General features: G+C 45.8%; 1 protein-coding gene and 1 long non-coding RNA gene across 2 annotated transcripts in view; one reads left to right on the top strand and one right to left on the bottom strand.

Moving 5' to 3' along the window:
• LOC128098244 (uncharacterized) lies at positions 1-17,379 on the bottom strand. The gene is made up of 4 exons (XR_008214175.1): positions 13,190-17,379; positions 9,336-9,512; positions 5,769-5,960; positions 1-3,415 (listed from the first exon to the last, which is right to left on the bottom strand). It is a non-coding gene; the product is annotated as an uncharacterized LOC128098244 (long non-coding RNA).
• Tmtc1 (transmembrane O-mannosyltransferase targeting cadherins 1) overlaps positions 11,716-22,419 on the top strand; it is a 225,567-nt gene continuing 214,863 nt past the window's right edge. The window contains 1 exon segment of the mRNA XM_052719103.1: positions 11,716-12,029. Coding sequence (XP_052575063.1) covers positions 11,731-12,029 — 299 coding nt within the window. The 5' untranslated portion in view covers positions 11,716-11,730.

The following is a 22,419-nucleotide window of genomic DNA, read 5'->3' as shown; positions in this document are numbered from 1 at the left end:
GTCAACTGTAAGAGCATTTATTTGTGCAGAAATGTCTTTAAAAATAGTTCTTAATGGTATTTTTATGCAGTTTCTCACTTTCTAGGTATATTGTTCATAGAAATATGGCAACTTAATAGCAGAAAACTTATTATGGAAATTGCCTCTAAAATACCAAATTAGAATCTTCTTATTCCTGTTTAAAATTTTAGTAGAAATACCTTTATTCCAACGACACTGATAACATCTAAAGCTCAGCATGAAGTAGATGGCAGACACAGACAGTACATAGATGTGAGAGTACTAGGTGCTAACTTTATATCCATATAGGGTGTGTGGATCTGGCTGTGACGATGCCTCTGGAGCTAGCTGGGTGTTTTATGGGCACAGAGAACAAGAAGGTTCTGGTATGGGTTTACATCACCACCACTCTGGATGCTGCCATTCTGTAGCTGTTATCTGAATCCTGGGCAGAACATAAGCAGGAAAAATAATAACTAGGTGTTTCCATATGCACAGTGCATCAGCAGTGAGCAGCATTATTTGCAGTTTCTTAGAGGCAGGTGCAATGTTCATTCTTTGAAATAAGTTTTTCAATTGGCTAAATCCCTCCCTGATTCCCTCAAACAAACAACCAGGAAACAAAAATCATAGAAAAACAGGAAAGAATAGAGTCTGTGAGACCAACCATGAGGCAAGACTCAGAAAAGACACAATATTCTGCTCTCATCTGAGATGAGTAAAGATTAAAATCATTTAAAACTACCATAAAAAGAAGTAAAGAAAAAAATAATAACAAGAAAAATGTTCAAAAATGAATCTGAAAGACATTTTTCATTTCTTATAAGCTACAGTGGATCTGAAAGGTCACTTCCATCTCTTTTGATTCATTCACATGTGGAAAAATAGTCCAAGAAATAAGGCAACACAGTGAGGAAAGATGGCCGACAGTTATTTCCCAAGGGGAGAGGTTTATCTCCAGATATAACCTTCACTTCTCAGCAGCGATAAACTCCTGTGATGGGCTCTCCATCTCCTTTAATAAAAGGGTGGAAAGCCAGACACTGAGTTATGGTGGGAACCGTATCGGATCCTTTGTTCCCCAAGCCCATTAATTCTGGATGCCCCAAGATTGAGTTGGAAAATTCTGTGCATAGGGCTCCCTCTGAAGCAATCCTGGCCTTGTGGGTGTACACAGTCTGGAATCGTAATGCTATATTCAGTGGACTCAGTGCTCAAAAGGCTTCCACTATTGGTGGAATGCCTGCCATTGAAACTGGCTAAGACTTGGGCATACCTGGACGGAATTCCTTGGGTTGCCAATCAGGAGAAGCCTCCAGGCCCTTCACAGACAATTCACAGAAGCCAGGTTGTCTGGTCAATGACACTGTATGGCAAAGTTCTCTTCTTATCATCCACTCAGGAAGCAGCATCTCTCCCTGCTCTTCCTACAAACTCCTGTCAGCAGCCTGGGAAGGGAGATTTGAGCTCATAGCTTAGACCATTCTAACTGGTGAGCTATGATGTAAACCTGCAAGACCCAGGGATGGCTTAGTGTGGAGAGTGCTCATCTAGCATACACAGAGCCCCAAGTTCAATCAGGCATGGTGGCACACACTTGTAATCCCAGAACTTAGCAGGTTGAGGCATGAAATCAGTCATTCAAGGTCGTCCTAGCTATATATTGGCACCAAGGACAGCCTTACCCGTTGCCATAGAGTTATTGTTTTCTTTGCATGTTTGGAATGGTCTCTTGGTCAGTTATACGGTCACAGAAGTAAACTCAGCGACTTTGAAACAAGGGTTCTCTCATCTTCATTTAACACAGGCTCCACAAATGATGTCTCTGAAGCTGCTAAAGGGTGATGTTGGGGCAGAGTGGGCCCTGGGACCCTCTGTGAAGGGAATCATTCCTTAACTAGATCATTTTTGTAATTTAATAAAATGTAAAGAGGTGGCATTAAATTAATACATTAAAACAGAGCTTGACTGTACAGACTGGGACACAACCTACTTAATATTGATGAGCGCAATAAATATTTTATGTAGACGGACCAGACTCTCGGCTCTCATTGTCCAGTCTCTGTGCAACAGCCTTTGGAACTGAGCTGCTTCCTCTTCAAACTCGATGTTCACCCCAGCAGCCCACATAGGGGGTGTTTATTTACTTTTTTAAGCTTTGTTTATTTTTGAAACTCTTCCTAGAGACTCTCAGTGGTGAAAAAGAACAGATTTTAACACTGCAGGTTTGGGGGGTATCTTTGTTCTGGACTGGGTTGGTACCCATTAAAAACCTTTTGTTTTGGGCTCAGGAGATGGCTCAGTTGGCTCATGAGCATGAGCACCAAAATTTGATCCTTTAGAGCCTGCACAAAATAAGCCAGATTGTGACAAATATCTGTAATCTAGGGATGGGAGAGGCAGACAGGTACCTGGGGCTCAGCGGCCAGCCAGACTAGCCAAATTGGTGACTCCTAGGCCTGTGAGAACAGTCTTAAAAAATAAATTGTACAAGACCTGGAGAATGACTGCTAAAGTCCACCTGTGACTATTACATGCATATGCACACATATTGCCCCCCCCACACACGCACACGCACACACTGAACACATGATGAGAGATATTTGTACACTGTGTGAAGATATATTTCTGTGATTGATTTAATAAAGAGCTGAACGGCCAAAAGCTCAGAAGGAGGTATAGGTGGAACTTCCTAGCAGAGAAAGAATAGAGAGGGAAGAAGATTCTAGGCACGCAGGAGATGCCAGGGAGACATGGAAGAGGCCAGACATATGGTAGAGTAGAGATAAGTGAGTCATGTGGTAGAACGTAGATTAATAAAAGTAGATTAATTTAAGTTATACGAGCTAGTAGGACAGGCCTAAGCTAACGACCAAGCTTTTATAATTAATAAAAAGTCTCTGTGTCATTATTTGTGGGCTGGTGGTTCAGATGGAAAAGTACTATTACAAACACACACACATTTTTGTAGTATAGAAAAAAATTAGAAGTAGAGAAACAGTGCTAAGGACAATAATTGCAAGTTTTTAAAATCATGGTCCATCTGGCTGTTTGCTAGAAGTGCTCACAGAATTCATTGAAAACGTTATACTCCCAGCCATGGATTATTACAGGGAGCAGCACAGATGAAGGTCAGCCAATTGAAGAAGCACACTGGGTGGTATCCAGAAGAGATGGACACAGGCTTCCTGTGTTCCCCCACAGAGCCAGGACTTGCTGCTCTTTGGGTACCTGCCACTCTCCTATGTGACAATGTGCAGGGATTACTCCCAACCCAGAGGTTCACTTGACGCTTTGGTGTCACACGATCTGTGTGTGGCTGACCTTCAGTCTTCAGCATTCCAGACTGGAGCTAACACCTGTAGGGAAGAAAGATTTTCTTCCTCTGCCTTCCTTGGTTCATTGTCCAAGCACTCTGCAAATTAAATGACAGAAAGACTAATTAATAAGAGAAATAGCAGATTTAATTACACATATTTGCATGGGAGCTTCCAAAGGATTGTAACACAAAAAGGCAGTTAAACTTAGAGCCTATATGCAACTTTATTTTTAAAGTTATTTTGATTATTTTATTTTATGTGTATGGGTGTTTTGCCTGCATGTATGTCTGTGTACCATGTGTGTGCCTGGTGCTCGTGGAGGCCAGAAGAGGGTGTTTGATCCCTTGGAGCTGGAGTTACACTTGGTTGTGAGCCACCATGTGGGTGCTAGGAATGAAGCCCAGGCTCTGAACTGCTGCACTGCCTCTCTGGCCCCTGTTAATATAACTTTACAGCAGAGAAAAAGAAGGAGTTCTTTGAGAGGGGTAAGGTTCTGGAAGAAAGGGAGGAAACATGTGGCAGGTAGGGATTGTTTAGTAAGGTCTGTTGTGACACTAACAGTCCTTAGTCTTCGGGGAGCTCCTTTCCTGGTCTGTTAGAGATAGCTGTCTTTAGAAATGGACATAGATGTCCTGCTTTTGGATAGAAAGGGTGCCAGAGCTCATTGCCTTGAGCCCCAAACAATCCTGATGCCAGAGAGGCTTGTTTTGAGTTTCCATCAATGGGTCTCCAGCACATTTGTTGTCTCTAGTTTCCCTAGAGATCAGAAATGATATGCTGGCTGTGATCCAAACCCCACCTTAATCCACGCTAGATGATCCAGCACTGAAGCACCAGCAAAGAGACTCCTGTGAGGCAGAATGTTCTAGATACTCCCCAGGGGCCAAGGTCAAAGGCCAGACTTGTCTGTGGAGAACTTCATTCTTCCAAAAAAAATATGATAACCTTCCAATATTTACCATTCAATTCAAAGTTACAAAACTAGAACTCCAATCACAGCCAATACTATTCTGTTGGTGGAATAGAGTCAACTGAGGGATTTTATGAGCCAGATACTAAACATGGACTTTATCAAAAATTAAGTTTTAAAAATGAAAATAATAAATGAGGATAGAAAGACAGGAAGTTAAGGAGACATGGGATGAGTTAGGTTCCAGTAGCTCACCAGCTGAGAGTCAATAATTCAGTACAGTTAACATTTGCTGTGAAGGTGGTTTACAAAGACACAATATTCCTTTTATATAGAGATATTTTCAAATAAGAATGTTAAAATAGCAATGAGCCATGTTTAAGGCTTGCATGCACATGACCTTGAAGTATGCTCTTAACTCCTTTCAAAGCCATAAATTTGCAATTTTCTGGGAATTTCATGAACAAAACTATGAACTTTATTTGTAGTTTTTTTTAAAAAGTGACCTAACTGCCCTGTTCATCCTCTTGTGAGCCTTTACCTTGACAGCTGCAATGCTGTCTGGAGTGCTTCAGGAACCATCCTGCATCTTACTTACAGAGAGGAAGGGAGGGAGAGGGGAAGGGGGAGTGGGGGGGAGATTCAGAAATTTTTTGAACAATGTAACTTCAGATGTCACATACATGGCCTCTCCCTTATATGTGTATTATTATCCTCTCCTGTGTGCCTCTTATTTTGTTAATGCCTGTGCTTGAGTCTATGCTAAAATTTCTTTTAATAAACTCAAGCTCTGCTTCATACTGACCTATCCTGAAATTCTTTTTTGTGTTGAAGAATCCCACTTTACCCAGTAGACGTCTCTGAAAAGATCTCTTCAAACCGCAGCTGTGTCTCGACTTCCCTCTTACCCACCACTAACAACAAATGCTCAAAACTTATCATTTTAAAGTTGCCTTATTATTCCTAAGCTCTTGGTCTTATTTACAGATGGTTTCCACCTGTTGGAAACCCTGTAGAGCACTGCCATGAGGCTCTCTCTATGTCTCTGTGTAGCACAAGGTGGACCTGAGTGAGCATAATACCTGATCAATACTATGATCAGGAATTTTTTTTTTTTGGTCATCTTTGACTTTGAGATACTTCTTTCTACTGGTCCAGTGGTTACAAGAGCTGTTGAGAATGTGTTACAGGCCACGGCAGCACTGGGCCAAATGTCTGATAAATTATCTCAAAATATAAAGTTTGTATAGAGCTCATGAACCTGACCCAGGAGTTTTACCTATAAATTGCACTCTTCGTACAACCTTGTTCTGTGTGACTCTGGATTTAATTTTAAGTGTAAATTTATACAATGGCATTTTAGAGCTTCTGACATTTTGTGTAAATTGTAGCTGGTGTATGAGAAACTAAAAGTAGCATTTTGATTTATAAGTGTAAGATTAAAATGTATGCATGTAACACTTGCTCGTGTGAAAACAGTGTTCTTTTCTGTTGTGCATAATGACTTAAATTTAAGTTCCAAGACAGAGGATATTTACTTGTATGTGGCAGCAGTTTCAAACGCAGAGACTCCAAACTCTCTGGAGAACTCAGTCAGTCTTTTCATTGATGGGGATCAGGGCATTCATTCCACGGTATGGCTCCTCAGTACACTGGGCATTTCACTTGAACGTACAGAAGGGCGTTTGTCTGAAGCTGGTCACAGGACTGCTCCTGTCTGAGACAATCAACTTCAAAGAGGAAGGTTTATTTTTGTCTCACACTTTCCCAGGCTGCAGCTCCCAGTCAGTGGACCCCACTGCTTTAGACTGGTCATGGTGGGAAGTGTGTGGCGGGACAAACACCCTCACCTTATGGAAGAAACAAAAGAGAAGAGAAGGACCAGGGGCCACCCCTTCTTGAGGGAATGTCCCCATTGACTTCACACCTCCCTCTGGACCTGGCCTCACACTGGGGAACTGTGCTGAACTGTCACTGAACACAACACTGAAGCTCTGAGCAGTTACAGCCAGCACTTAAGAGGTGGAGAGGTGTCAGTCTCCAAACATGGAGGCACCAGAGTGAACCTGACTGGATTAGTGTGGGGAGCAGAGGAAGCCCTCTGTGTGTGTGAAGTGCTGATGAGTGTGTATGGTTTGACAGACATGGGCACCACACATCTAGGATCCTAAAGCCTCAGACCCATGGGAAATTGCAAAGCTTTCCCTCCCGATCCAAATGTGAATGTTGATAGTGTGTGCAGAAAATGACCAGCACAGCTTTCTTCCCCCCAGATATTTATGGCCTAAAGTCTGCTCCCCTCCAGAGCCTGCTCCTACTAAGATTAGTTAAACCTGCCTCCTTGTTCAGCTGTGTATAATAACCCCACCTCTTGTTAGGCTGTATGCAATAACTCTGCCTCCTTGATCAACTATATATATATATATATATATATATATATATATTAAACTCTCTCAGCTTCCAGGGTGCTGCGGTTTCTCCATCAGAGAGCTCTCCCCACCTGATACCAACTTTTTTGTGCGTCCTTGTGTCTGTCTTTTCCTCATTCCCTCACTGTCCCAGTCAGGTCTAGTTTTAGGAGCTGTGCAAAGCGGTGGCAGATCAGCCTTGCCAAGTTTCCCTGGTTACTACCGTCACTCACACCATCAATCCTATCATGATTCTATCCCATGATCTTCTAGTCTCCAGCAAACTGAATAAAACAAACAAGTAAACAAATCACCAGGCTGGGGTATAAAAGGGGTTCAGTGGTTAAGAGTGCCCACTGGCTGTTCTTTCAAGGACCAGAGTTTGATTTCCAGCATCACATAGCAGCTCACAACTCTCTGTAACTCAAGTCCCAGGCACGTGGTATGCTGACATTCATGCCGGCAAAACACATCTATTCACATAAAAGATAATGAAAAAAATATAGATATACCATGCTCAACTGTCTTTGGGTCTTCATTTTTGTATATCTCCTGGGTCTTTCAAATAATATATTAAATCAGTTTATAGCCTTTCCTGTTAATCTGCAATCTATTGTGTAGACCCAGATAAAGCCAAAAAGGACAGGAGGAAAAAGATATTTTCCTTTCTTCTACATGGTACAGGGCAATGTTCACATGTGTACTTTTGTCTTGTAGGAGCAGGGTGACAAGGTTTGCTGTCCAAGTGATGGAATGTTAAAGATAACAGATGTTTTTGAGACATGTTCCTGTTTGCTATGTGAAACTGTTGTACAGCCTCAGGGATGGAAAGGGAAGCCAGTTTACTTCCATGTAAAGTCCATCTTATCTCCTGGGGATGCAATCTCTGCAGCCACCAGCCTGAGACTCAGGAAGACCACAGCTCCTACTGCAGACATGGCATCCCAGACTGCTCTCCACACTGCTAGGTATTGGGCAAGTCTGGGAGCACTGCTGCTTACAGGGTTGTCTTGAAGAAGAGATAATATTTAAATCACTAAACATTAAAAATTAATATTTTAAAGTATTGTTGTCAATCATTTTCTAAATTTCTGCCTTTGTAACATTGCACTTGATCTCCTGTATATAACCTACCTGATTAGGGAGTATTGTTAGGATGAAAAAATCACAGTGGACCTTATTCAAGGAAAAACAAATTATTGAATGATACTTGTTAAAACACAGTCAGGCTGACTTTATTCGGGATAATGGTGACAGGCATAGAACCATGGCAACAAGATCTTGCTGTGGAAAAAGGGATCAGGCTCAACCCTGAATGAAGCCAGGAGTGGAGTGGGAACTGATATTCAGGAGCCAACTGCGTGTGTGCAGGGAGAGGGGTGGAGTGTCAGTGGATGGGGTATTGCTAAAATACCATATCAGAGTTAAGAAGGTGCTGGGCTCTGAATGCAAAATACTCGCCCCCCCCCCCGCCCCCCCCCCGCCCCAATTATTTGAATGCTTGGTGCTGTTCCTGCAGATTGTGAAACCTCTAGGAGGTGGAGCCATACCGGAGGAAGTGGGCCAATGGGGGCGGGCCTTCCTACTTGCTATCCTACCTCCGCTTCCTGCTCATCTTGGATTCGAGCATGATCTTGCCACTTTTTTTTCACCTCTCTGCCTTTCCTGGCCTAATGTGCTGCATCTCCACACATTGTGAGCCCAGATAAGCCCTTTCTCCCTTGGGTTGAGCTTTCGGGTATTTTATCACAGTATCAAGAAAAATAACAGCTGTAAGAAGTTTCTATCTGAACTGATCTGCCAGGATAATTCTGTAGTCCAGGTAGTCAGACATTGCTGAGTGAATGGTGACTATAAACCTGATCAGATATTCATGATTATCAAATTTAAGAGGTCTCTTTGCTAAAATTGAATTTTTTAGGGCAGTGCATATAATCTAGGGTCCTAGGATAAGCTTATGAAGTCTCACTAAGGTTTGGCAAAGCAAAGAATCTTTGTAGTTAATTTGAAATCGGTTTTATTAAAATATTGACTTGCCTTTGATTTATTTCTAGTGTTCAGGAATTCTGTTCTTGAGATGTGTATGAATGACTCTGTCTGAGCCTCAAGGGCACTTCTGGGATTGTTTGTTTTAGATGGCTCTGGGTGGACACGGATGTCTTAGAAGGTAGTATTCCTGTAGTTACCAAGATCTTAACAATAATTGGAGACTAAGTAGCAAGATATTAAATCTAATTTCCTTTTGGGCCCCTTTATTAGCTGAGTGTTTTGTACCTTGAGAGAGGATCAGCCAGCCTGATGGCTGGTGCTGTCTCATACTGGCACTCTACGGCATGGAGCTGATTGGGTTAGGAAATGAGACTCCAGGAGAATCTTCCTACAGGTGCTCCTGGGCTCACAATATATGTTGTGAACAATGTGTTGGGCGTTGAAGATGTCATACATCAAAACACATTTAATACTTCCAACCTGTGGAACTTCAAGCTTAACCTGAACACCATGGTGTCAGTGGGGCTTCCTGGAGCTTCAGGAATACCAAACCCAACCCTCAAAGTTTGGTTTCTGTGAGGTGTATGGCTCTCACATCACTGACAAACTGGAAGGCCCTAGGCTGAACCTTGTAAGTTAGGGACCATTTTGATTTTGAATGGACCTCAAATCCAACATTTGAAGTAAAGAGTGCAAACGTCACGAAACCTGGGGGGTAGTCTCTGCTTCCCGAATGCTTCTTCCCTCTCTCTGCAGGTTCAGCTCCAGTCACCCTCCAGCAAGGTCACCATCACTTCCGGAATGCTTCTTCCCTCTCTCTGCAGGTTCAGCTCCAGTCACCCTCCAGCAAGGTCACCATCACTGACAGCACTGATTCTGCTCCACCTAAAAACCCAAATGGCTGAGATAGGGCAGCGTGCCTCTTGAGAAGGTAGCAGGAGTGCTGTGAGGAAGTGAACTTCCATAGAATCTGTTTGGAGTCTCTCCTGGGTTTAGGGTATTGTCCCTGGATAGCTCTTGTGCATCACACACATACTGGCCTCTCATCAGCGACCATTTCTACAGGGCAGGGCTCTGCTGCTACTGTTCTAGAGAGCCAGTTATAGTTGGGAAATGTCCCTCTTGTGTTGTTTAGTGCTCCGACACACAGTCAGTCTCTCTCACAGACTCTCACAGAGAGTCTACCACACACACAGTCTCTGTCTCTCTCTCACACACAGTTTCACACACATAGTCTCTCACATAATACACCTATCGTCATACACACAGATACAAGTCAGTCTCTCTCTCACATGGTCTCTCTCTCTCTCTCTCTCTCTCTCTCTCTCTCTCTCTCACACACACACACACACACACACACACACACACACACACACACAGAGTACATGAGCAGCCTTGTGCCTCCACCTTTCCTTAGCACAGTGTATACCAGGTAAATCCATTTTTTTATTACTACAGAGGAAGCTAAAGACACAGGTGTGTGGGGTCTGGCTAGAGCAGCCATTGAGGATCAGATATTCTGGTAAAGCCATCACTAGGGCTCAGGATTTCGGCTTTGCTTCTCTGACACCAATTTTAATTCACTAACAATAAATAAAACATCAAAAGAGGTAAAATGGGTTGTCACGTCTTGGGCTGCATTCCTGTTAATCTGAGAACTATTGAATTAAGTGCTCAGGTGTTAAAAATTAAGGAGCCATTGGAAGGCTCAAAGAACAAATTCTCCTTTACGTTTCAAATTTCTTTCTTGTCCAAAGTTTTTTTTTTTTATTGGTTGTTGTTGTTTGTCTGTCTGTTTTAATGGTGACTTTATTTTGAGGTTTGTGGTCTGGATGTATGGAAATCTCAGTTAACTTAAGTAATAAAGCTATGTCAGTTCACAAGTGGCCTGAAAGAATTAACAGGCTTTTCAATACTAGGGGAATTCGGTGTTACTCTGGAATGCCTCATTTATTTACATATTGTGATTGGCATTCAAAAGTAGCACAGTTTCGGGAAAGACAGGAAGTTTCTGAGTCAGAGGCAATGCCAGGGCGGTCTGCAGTTTTAATTTGTATTAACAGGGCTGGCAGTCTTGCATGCACTACCCAGGAGACAATAGTCACACCCAAGATATCCAGTAAGACAGCAGGTAAAGTAGCTGGGCCAGAGAGGCTGAGGCAGGAGGATTTCCATGATTTGAGGACAGCCTGACTCCTTCCATAACCAATGCCAGAGGGCGACAGAGTAAGGCAATGTCTCAAAACCAAAACCAAAAGAACGCCAGAAGTGATGTGTTCGGCGCCTCTCATTGCTTAAGAGTTTAAAGGAAAAACAAAAGGAAGAGTCAGCCGGATGGAAATAAAAAATCAAACCCAGGGTTTATTGTAAACCGTAGCAGCAGCAGCAGCAGCACAGCACCAGCAGCAGCAGCGCCAAACACTGCAAGGAGGTAGTCCACAGCCCGGCATGCACCCCTCAGCTTCGGGGAAGGGACGGCTGCGTGCGTTCCCAGGGTTGGGGCGCAACGCGGTGTAAGGCTTCAAGCCTTGCGGGCGCTGGAGCGTGTCCTCGCGCTGTTCTGCGGGTGTCTAATCTCTAGCTTCTCTGGGGAGAGACGGTGTTGGGGTGCAGACAGCGCACCTGCTAAGCATCCCGGCTCGCGGCCAGGAGGCGGCGGAGACCTGTCCCTCCGCAGCTGTGATGGACTGGGGATAGGTCTGGGAGAGCAGCTGGGCGTACCCTGAGGGACCCCGAGTGGCTTTCCCGCGTGTCGCTCCCCCCACCCCCAGCCCAGCAGCGCCCCCTCTCCACCTGTGCGCGCTCTAGTCGCTTGGGACCCGGCGCCCGCGGGCGGAGGCCAGGTGTTAGGGACCTTGGGTCCCGGGATCCAGGAGGCGGAGGCGCGCGAGCGGGCATGCGCAGTGGGCGGAGGCGGCGGCGATGGCCCGGGGAGGCGGGGGGACCGCTGTTTATTTGCAGCTGGGCCACCGCGGCGGCGGAGCACGGGGCGCCCGGGCGGGGACAGTGGGCGCGCGATGCCCGAGCTACGCAGGCCGCCGCGCGCCCGGGCCCCGGCCGGGGAGGATGCGCGCCGCGCGGGAGCGGCCGTGCCGGCGGCGCGATGCTGGTGACCCGCGGGGACCGCGGCGGCGGGGAGCGCGCGCCCTCGCGGCGCCCGCGCTGCGGGCTGATTCCGGCCGGGGCCGCTGCGCTGCTGGCCGGGGCCAGCTGCTTGTGCTACGGCCGCTCACTGCGGGGCGAGTTTGTGCACGACGACGTGTGGGCGATCGTGAACAACCCCGACGTGCGGCCCGGGACCCCGCTGCGCTGGGCCGTTTTCGCCAACGACTTCTGGGGCAAAGGCCTGGCGGACAGCACCAGCCACAAGTCCTATCGGCCGCTGTGCGTGCTGTCCTTCAGGTGAGCCCCGTGCGCCCTGGGGTCTGTTCACCTGTCCCCGGAGAAGAGGTGGCACTGCGGGGGCACTTCTGACGGATCCATCTGTACCTCCTCTTGGGTGCCCTCCCCCCTTCAGCTCTGTCCGCCGGGCTCTACCCTAGATCTTCTTGCCATCAGCCCGGTTCTCCTCGCTTTACCTCGTGTTCTCCCGGCTCAGCCTGGTCTACTAGGTTCTGCACTTGCCCCTCCTTGCTCAGCTCGGTTCTCCTGGCTCTGCCCCAGGTCCTCTGGGCTCTATGCTTGGTGCTCCTAGTTCTATCCTCAGTGCTTTCTACTCGGCTCCAGGTCCTCCCGGCTCTGTCTAGTATTCTGTCAGCGAAGCCCCGGCTTCTCTCTGACCGAGGTCTCTGCGCTCTGCCCCAGGACCTCGTCGCTCTGGCTGGACCCTCCCGGTTCTGACCCTGATCCTGCTGTGCCAGGCTCTGTCCCGAGTCCTCCTGGCTCTGCCTCTGGTCCTTACCAGGATCAGCTCCAGGTTCTCAAGGCTCTGCCCCGGTTCTCAAGCATTGCACCGTTTTTTGTTTTTTTGTTTTTTTTTGTGTGGTTTTTTGTTTGTTTATTTTTGTTTGTTTGTTTGTTTGTTTTTTGTTTTTTCTGTCTTGGGTTCTCTCCGCGGTACTCAGGGACCTCCCTGCTCTGCCGGGTCCTCTCAGCTAAGCCTAGGTTCTCCCGCGCTTCCTGGCTCCTGGGGTACCGGCTGCGGAGTTGGAACTGAGTTTCTCCTGAGACTGCGCTCTCCTTGCTAGGTTCCTGAGGATTCAGGGCTGGTAGACCTGACTTCACACCGACCCTTCCCTAACCTTCCCGGTCTTCTCCTGGCGATCGGAGGGTTCCAGAGGGTGGCGTTGCTCCAAGTTGTTAGCTTCTCCCGGGAGGTTGGACTGCTGGGCAGATGAGGCGTAGAGGGGACCGGATCAGGTGGCCTAGGATGCGCCTGGAGCTGCTAGGCTGTGAGTGTTTCAGGTAGAAGCTGGGAAGAGGGGTCAGGGACCAGGCTTTGCGTACTGGGCCGCTGATAGTCTCCCTAACCCGACCATCTCCAACCCCAGCCTCCGAGTCCGTCACGCTGCGGCCAGCCCCCGGGACCCATGCCGATATGCGCGAAGTGGTGAGGCACCTACCTGGGGTCGCAGAGACCCTTCCCCGGCTCCGGAATCATGACACAGCGTTTCTGGTGTGAAGTAGTTGATCTGGACCGAAAGTACGCGTTAGCAGGGTGGGGTATCCGCTTGAATTTAGAATTCTGGGGAAAGAACGGGTTGGAACCCAAGAGCTGAACTCCATTCAGTGTAACTTGGCTCCGCATTTGAGCTGGTGTGAGTGAGTAGGACACAACAGCTCACAGGGTATTAGCCCCGAAACCTGCTTTCCAATCCTTGTCATCTGAGCCGTAGTTCATGGCACTGATCTCTGGGAACAGTTGGCAAAGTAACAGTCAGCGTGGACCTTCAGGCCCAGGGCTTTGGAGAGGTGGCCCCATGACTTAGAAAAGGAAACCCGGCAGTTGGCTTTTCACGTCATTCTTTCAAATAAACTAATGTTTTAAAGAGACTGAGAAAATAACATGTCTGACTCCCAAGCGGATGTTTTATAAACATTTATCTTTGGAAAGTTGTGTTGATTTTCAATCCAAGGTAGCCTTAGCTGCAGTTTCTCAGCCTTTTTAATTTCCCAAGTGTTTTTTTTTTTAATCTTAAAAATAGGAATGCTTCCTTGGTGGGCTTTTTCATTGAATAGGTGAGGCTGTTGATTAATATGAAGCTGTATAAGCTCACAGCACTCCATATGCAGACTTTTTACAGCCCTGGTCCCTGGCCTGAGCAGTTTCCATTTAAAGGGCCTGGGTTGAATGCCTGCTGGAGGATGGGGTACGTATATACGGTGCTGACTGTCCAAGTGTTTTCAATAGTTCCTAACAGGAGTTCTGCCAGGGCAGAGGAGGAGGGGAGGGAGGCTGTGTAGAAACTCCACCTCTTGACTTCAAACCCCTGGTGGGGGCAGTTAGTGAAGAAGGGGGAGTTGGTGGGGTTGATGGGCAGGGTGGCAGAGCAGGGGAAGGGGGAATATGCAACCTCTTTTGGGTGTTCATTGTTTATGCAGAGAAGTTTGGTTTCTAAGACATGGCCCTTTGCTGTGTGGGTTGCTAGATGAGTGCTGGCTAGGTTTTTTGTTTGTTTGTTTTGTTTTGTTTTTTTGTCAGCTTAACACAAACTAGGGTCATCTAGGAAGAAGGAAGCTCAATTGAGAATATGATGCTCTCATCAGACTGGTTGTAGGTAAGCCTGTGTGGACAGTTTCCTGATTAATGATTGGTGTGGGTGGGTCCAGCTCACTGTGGGTGGTGCCACTCCTGGGCAGGTGGTCACAGCAAGCTGAGTAAGCAGTGTTCCTCCATGTCTCTGCATGAGTTTCTGTTTTGACTTCCCTAAATGATGGAACTGTGGTCCAGACATGTAAGGCACATAAACCCTTTTTTCCTTAGGTTGTTTTTGGTTGTGGTGTTCATCACAGCAATAGAAAGCAAATAGAGACACAGCAATGTCCCCTCCTCTTTTTTAATGGGCCAATTGAGTTGTGAGTCTAGAGAGCAACAGGGTATGACTTGGAATAGTTACCTTATCCAGAAGAGAAGCAGACCAGTCCTGTTCACATGGTCGGTTTCAATCGGAGTGGCCACCTCTTGAGTAGTCAATGAGGTGCAACCCATGTTCTAGTGCCGTAGCGTGGACTGAAGACTTCAGACACTTAGTTTTTCTTTCCTTTCCTCTTCCTCCTGTTTTTTGTTTGTTTGTTTCTTGAGACAGGCTGTCACTCCATACCCCAGGCTGGCTTGGGATTCACTATGTAGCCCAGGATGGTTCTTTACTCATGGCCGCTCTCCTGCCTCAGCCTCCTCAGTGTTGAGATTACAGATTCAGTGAGCTGCCATGTCTAGTTAGACCTGTATAACCTGAACCTGCAAAAAGGAATGGAAAGAGCCATTTTGAGCATTTGGTATGAACCAAGCGTTGGCCTAGTGTCCCGACTGTTTTTTGTGTTGACTTGGCACAAGCTAGAGTCATCTGTGAGGGAGAGAACTTCAGTTGAGAAAATGCCTCCATGACATGGGGCTGTAGGCAAGCCTGAAGGGCTTTTTCGTAATTAGTGATTGATATGGGAGTACCCAGCCCATTGTGGGTGTAGCTACCTCTGGGCTAGTGGTCCTGAGTGCAGGAAATAGCATTGATATAATCCTTAGGATCCCCCCCCCCCAGCTATTTTATTTATTTTGATGTGTGTTTAGTTCTCTGCAGTTTTATGACAGGTGTCAATTTCTGAGATTCTACTATAGTTACAAAGTCTAGAACACTCCATCACGTGAACTCTATACTTCCTCATCAGAGCAACGCACCTGAAGTCTAACATTTAACCCACAAACTACCACCCTGACCACTAATTCTCCATCTCTATAATTTTATCATTTTGATGTTATATAAGCAAAATTTCTTAGCGCACACTTTATTGAGATTGGCTTCTTCTTTTTTTTTTTAAAGTCTCAGCATTTCTCTGGAGTTTCATTCAGGTGGTTCTGTGCAATGAAGAGTTTGTTCCTTTTCACTTCTGAGTGGTAGTCTGCTCTATAAATGTCCCAAGGTTTATCCATTTTCTCTTATTTTTGTACCTTACTTTTTGTTCTCATAGAATCCCAAATCAAAATATAAACCTTTTTCTTTTTCTTAGTAAAAGTAAGTTTATATCCTCTCTATATTAAATGTATGTCACATACTGAGAGATGGAAACTCCCGTAAGAACAAACATAATCAATTGATACATAATTCTTTTGCTGGACCAGTGCTTGTATATAAAGAATAACAGCTGTACCTACTGTGGAATATTAATTTAAGATGTGTTGTATTTGTTTGTGCTATGAAACATTTGTTTGATGGTGCAAGGATGTGTTGCATTCTTTATGTTGCATTTGTTTAACCGTGAAGCTGTGTTACTTTGCCTATCTAAAACACCTGATGGTCTAATAAAGATATGAATGGCCAATAGCGAGGCAGGAGAAAGGATAGGTGGAGCTGGCAGGCAGAGAGAATAAATACAAGGAGAAATCTGGGAGAAAAAAGGGAGAAAGGGCATGAGAGAACAAGGAGAGGAGGATGCTAGGGGCCGGCCACCCAGCACATAGCAAATCATGGAGTAAGAGTGAAAGTAAGATATACAGAAGTTAGAAAAGAAAAAAAGCCCAGAAGCAAAAGGTAGATGGGAAAATTTAAGTTAAGAAAAGCTGGTTAGCAACAAGCCAAGCTAAGGCCGGGCATTTATAATGAAGAATAAGCCTCCTTGTGTGATTTATGTGGGAGCTGGGTGGCAGGCCTCCCCAAAAGACCACAGAGTAAAAACAACCAACAACATATACCTGTATAGTAAAGAGCCTTATCATGCTTCTCACATAAAAGGTGAAGTTGACTGAGGACAAGGTGACCAGATGATACTAGTTGCAGAGCCTACAGCAGTGAAACAAGGTGTGACAGGATTGTATACTCCATCACTTTCACTCTGTTGTGACTGTCTCTAGATCCCTCTTCCCAGGGTGGCTCTGCATTAGGGCTGACCCCAGGAGACAGTTCTGAGAGGTTTGGAAGGTGGGAGGGAAGTGGCCATGATTAGACTGAGATCCAGAGTCTCATGTAGATTGAGCAGGAAGTGCTGCCTGCTCCTGGTGGGGACTGCAGTAGCTCAGGTCACAGGCCTCCAGTCTCCCCTGAGCTCTTCCTTGGTGGCTGGGAATGCCAGCACAGGTGTGAGCAGCTAGAGTGGAAGAGTCAGGCCTTCTGCAAGTTTGCCTTGTTAAGGTGGGGCCTCAGAGGCAGAGAGAGAGAGAGAGCAATGTAGCGTGTTGTCTGTGATTCTTGCTCATCCTGGCTTTCCTCTGCACTGCCCTCTCTCCCCACTGGCTGCCCTGCTGGCTTCCAAACCCAAGCATCAGACTTGTAGACAAGTAATGGTGACCTCTCATGTGGCTATTGTAAATATTTTTTCTCTGGATTATTCTTGGGGGTTCTTCCTACGTGTTGCAAATAGTCACCTCTGCTCGTGAGCAAGGACATGCAGGAATATATTTAGACAATAGTAGAAAAAAAACTAAGCATGTGAAAACTTACTCTGCAGTCTTCACGTTCTTTTGATTCTGCTTGTTTTTATCCTTAACTTTTTTTTTATTGGTGTTCATCAGTGTACATAATGGGGGAGGGGGACTTAACACAGACTGTTTTCACTTAAGTACATCCTGTACTTTCACCGTATTCAGCCCATACCCTCCCCTTTCTTCTGGCTGCCCCTCCCACTAGTTCCTACTGCTTCTCTACATAGTAAATATACAGATACCTTCATGTTATATATTTGTGTGTATATGCATATGTGTATTTTATATATATATACATATATATATGTGTGTATATATATATATATATATGGTTTTATATCTATATAAAATCCAAGTTCCACATACAAGAGGAAACATCTGATATTTGTCTTTTCTGGTCTCCAGTTGCATCCATGTTCCTGTAAAGGACGTAATGTCATTTCCCTCCCTGGGCATGACCTCTGAAATCAGGAGGAATGCATTAAGCTTCTCTGCAGATACTGAACTGACACAGAACCAAAGGCCACAGTACCCATAACTCCCCCTTGAAAAATTGCCTTGATTGATTTAAAAGGTACTTCGTGTTTTCATTTTATCCTTTTCCCCTTTCCTCTCGGGAAGAGGTTCCTGTGGAAGTTTCCATTCAGTCGGTAAGTGGAGCCTGACTCAACAAAGAACCCGTGGTCTTCAGGACTGAAGATGGAGAAAGTTAGGCTGGTTGCAGGACCTTACACTCGGGGTTTTCCTTTCCATGTTTAGGCTATTAGATCATTACTTGCTCTAAAGTTTTACTGAATGCTTCTGATACTAACATAAATCATAAGAGTGAAGTGGGTGGTTTAAATGTCAGAGCTAAAAAATAGAATATGTTAATATGTGTGGCTGTGGGGACCTGCAATGCTTTAATGCTTGAAAATGTGAGATTTTTTACCAGTAGTTCTCATCTTTAGTCATAGAATTCTTCCAACTCTGAGAATGTGCAAGCGTTAGCTTCCATGCCCTGTACTCGAGAACGCTGAAATGTTGTTCATCTTGGGTCTCTTCCTGCTGATCTGACCCCTTTGAGGTCTCTCTCTCTGCAGGGTCATACTGCTTTCTGTATACTCTAGACAAGAGTGAAGATGGCCTGGGATATTTGATTAAGGTACCCAGACATTCTGTGATGGACACACAGGCAAGGAAAAAAGAATTGAAGGCAGTAAAGTCTCTATGGGGAAAATGATTTTTTAAAAAATGAAATTTCTATATTAAATTAAGAAAGCACTGGAGGCAGAGATTGTGATCATGGTCTCATAGATAAGTCTAGACCTCAGTCTGGCTGTATAGGAAGAACAGGAAAGGAGAGGAACCAAGAATTGGATTGTGGGGTTTTTCTACAAGTTTGTCCCTGAAGGAAATAATAGAATTGCCTTCAAAAGCAGTCGGTTTTTATTGACAAGTATCTTTCTATTTTCCTTTGCAGCCCCACTCTTATTTTTTCCAGACTTTCAGTCTAGCCATTCCTCTTTATGAGGACTGAGGAATGTTTGGTCATGCCAAAGGAATGGTAGTGTGTCTCCTCCCGCTGATAAGATGTGGCTTCTGCCTGCAAAGTCCTGGACTCCTGCCTCCCACGCTGATGTCTAGGCTGTCCTTTCCACCCAGCACCCTGGAACCCTTGCTTCTTCACAGACCAGACTTGCCGCTGCCGATGGCCTCTGTGCCTTCAGCGTCTGCCGAGACATTACGTTGTCAAGGAGGCCTGCTCAGGACTCCTGATCTAAACATTCTCAACGTTTCACCTTTAGTCTCTTACTCTGATCTGTCAGTCACTTTTCAGGCACTGTGACACCATGCTTGAGAGTAGAGAAGGCAGGAAGGAAGGTTGTAGCTCACAGTTCCAGTCTGTGGTTGGCTGGCTCTGTGGTTTCTGGGCCTGTGATGAGGCAGAGCATTATGGCAGAGCTGCCGCCTCATTTGCGGGAAGCAGGGAGTCAGGCAGAGGAGCCCAGGACCAGATGGAACCCCGAGAGCCCCGTGCTCTGTGATCTGTTCTCCAGCTAGACTCCACCTCCCTATAACTAGTGAAGTGATGGAAAATCCGTGCTTAGGTCAGAGCCCTCGAGGCATGAACACCCCTCACAGGTTTGATCCACCATCTTGGGACCACACACACACACACACACAGCACAAGAACCTTCTAGGGACTGTCCTCATCCAAGCCCTCCATAAACCCACTGTTGTCCGATGTCATTTTCCATCACTGGTTTCAGTGTTCTGCCTCTGCTCTGTGAGCTGTCTATAATATGTAGACTTTGCCTGTGAGCTGTCTATAACATGCAGACTTTGCCTGTGAGCTGTCTATAACATGCAGACTTTGCCAGTGAGCTGTCTATAACATGCAGACTTTGCCTGTAAGCTGTCTATAACATGCAGACTTTGCCTGTGAGCTGTCTGTAACATGCAGACTTTGCCTGTGAGCTGTCTATAACATGCAGACTTTTTGCCTGTGAGCTGTCTATAACATGCAGACTTTGCCTGTGAGCTGTCTGTCTATGACATGCAGACTTTGCCTGTGAGCTGTCTATAACATGCAGACTTTGCCAGTGAGCTGTCTATAACATGCAGACTTTGCCTATGAGCTGTTTGTCTATAACATGTAGACTTTGCCTGGCTTGCGAAGTAGGGCTGAAGAATTAAACATGGGGCTGCACTCTTTGCATGGGAAGTCTGCTTGGTTCCTGTCTTTTTAAAAGATGTGTGTGTGTGTGTGTGTGTGTGTGTGTGTGTGTGTGTGTGTGTGTGTGTCTGTGTGTCTGTGTGTGTTTGTGTCTATATTTATGTGTGTCCTTGTGTCTGTGTGTGTCTCTCTCTGTGTATGTATATATATGTCTGTGTGTATATGTGTCTCTGTGTGTATGTGTATGTATCTGTTTGTCTCTGTGTATGTGGGTATGTACGTGTGTCTCTATGTGTGTATGTATGTGCCTGTGTATATGTGTGTGATCTGTTTGTCTCTGTGTGTATCTATTTGTCTCTCTGTGTGTATATGTGTATGTGTGTGTGTATGTATATGTGTCTGTGTGGTCTCTGTGTGCATGTGTATGTGTGTCTCTGTATATGTGTATGTGTGTGTATCTGTGTGTGTGTCTGTATGTCTGTATGTCTCTGTGTCTCTGTGTGTATGTATGTGTGTCTATATGTGTGTATGTATGTATGTGCATCTGTGTGTGTAGTATGTATGTATGTATGTGTATGTGTCTGTATACATATGCACTGGGGTGCAGTGCTCGTAGAGGCCATAACAGGGAGCTAGATATCCCTGGAGCTGGAGTGATGGGTTGTAAGCTTCTTGTAGTGGAAACCCAACTCAGGTTCTTCAGAAAAACAGCAAGTGCTCTTAACCACTGAGCCATCTCTCCAGTGTAGATGTAGTTCTGAACGGTTTTATTAAATAAGAAACACAGAGCCAAATGCAGAGTTAAAAGCCCAAGAGGTCAGAGCAGTAGCTAAGAGCTGAGACCAAGACCGCCTTCTTACCCCTTGCTGCCGCTGCCATCCTTCCCCTGAGAAAGAGACCTATTTCCTGTGTGTCTGTCTTTTTATTGACTTTCTGTTCTGCCTTCTCATTGGTTCTAAACCCAACCACATGACCTCCTTGTCATTGCCTGTCTATACAGACCTCCAGGTCTTCTATGGTTGTAATGAGATTAAAGGCGTATGTCTCCGTGCTGGTGGTATCCTTGAACACACAGAGATCTGCCTGTCATGTGATCGGGATTAAAGGTGTGTGCTACCACTGCCAGACTTCTGCTAAATGGCTTGTTATTAGCTCTGACCCCCAGGCACCTTTATTTATTAACATACAAATAAAATCACATTTCGGCACAAATAAAATATCACCATACTCCAGCCCAGTTTTCTGTCTCAATTCACCTTTTTCCTTCCTCTCTGGAAGAGAAAAGGGGAGCAGAGGAGTATTTCCTTGGACATTGCAGAGGATCCCTGAGGGCCCTGTGTTCCTCAGGTCAAGGGCAGCTTTGCCTGTAGGATGACTGTGGCTGTTATAAAGTGGAGAGAATGGTGATCTTTAGTCTGACATGGTTCCCCTTCCCCCAGGACACCACTGAAGCACACAGAGTTGCAGAGTGCATGGTGCAAGTTCAGAGCAGGAGGCAGGGGTTGTACCTCTGAGGTTGTACCCTCCCCTCTTCCCCATGGAGGCTTAAGATCCATTCATGCCAATGCCCTGCTTTCTCTCTCTAAAGTAACCAGGTGGAGCACAGGAACCTCAGAGTCTTGTCAAAGGAAGCAGATGGTCCAGCCATCTAGATTTGGTCTGGTATTTGGTTTGGGTTCCTTCAGAGAAGCCTTCTTTCTAAACCCTTGGGATTTCTCAATGTGAGGAATTTCGTATTATTCAGGGTGTAGACTAATGGGTTCACCACGCCTGAGGAGCGAGTGACACACTGTGGGCCCTATGCTCTAAATGGAGCTAAAAAGACCAGTAATGATTAGAGATGGGCTTTGAGCTATGTGATATCGGCTCTACCTCCCATTTGAAGAGGGGAAGGGGACTGCAGATTGACTTCAGTCCTATGTCAATCAAATGGGCCAAATAATGAAGCCCAAAAAATAAAGCCCCAGTAAAACCCCAGCCCAGGGTCCGCTCACACTTCCCTGGTAGATTCTATGCCACCCTGATGCTCTGAGCCGGGTGCGTCTGAGGCTTGGCAGGTGTGTGTTTAGGATTCTCCAGGCCTTCTGCCAGGCATGGCTAGCTGCCCTTGGTCCTGAGTTTTGTTCTAACACTCCTGTAGAGCAGCAATTTCCTTAATCCTGTGAGGCATTCAGGAGCTTTGGAGAACTGGAGGGAGATGGGCAAGCCCTGGTTTTATAGCAGTTGGTCAGAAGGTGCTTTGGGGATATTTGGAGTCTGGAGTCTCAAGAGGAGATAACTCTAGGTTATTTCCCGTAACTGTGGGTAGACCCTGTCAGAACTCCAATGTGCCCAGCGGTGCTAGAGAACACACCCTTCCTGAAGAAAGTAAGTGCAAAATTAGCAGCTTAGTTACAGTATCACTAAGACACGTGACATTGGGCTCTTCTAGCTGTTTGCTGATTCTCTCTTGACAGTTCTCTTCTTGACCATGTTTTCTTTCCTGTGCCCTCACCAGTGTTCCTGCCCAGGGTCCCCCTTAATGTCTTCCCTTTAGTCTGTCATCACTCAGAGTGCCAAGGAGA

Source organism: Peromyscus californicus, unplaced genomic scaffold, assembly GCF_007827085.1.
Source record: "Peromyscus californicus insignis strain IS unplaced genomic scaffold, ASM782708v3 Scaffold_6__1_contigs__length_162567912, whole genome shotgun sequence".
In the NCBI taxonomy this organism is placed as follows: Eukaryota; Metazoa; Chordata; class Mammalia; order Rodentia; family Cricetidae; genus Peromyscus; species Peromyscus californicus.
Note: the sequence above shows the minus strand (reverse complement) of the source record. Positions and strands in the feature narration are given on the sequence as shown.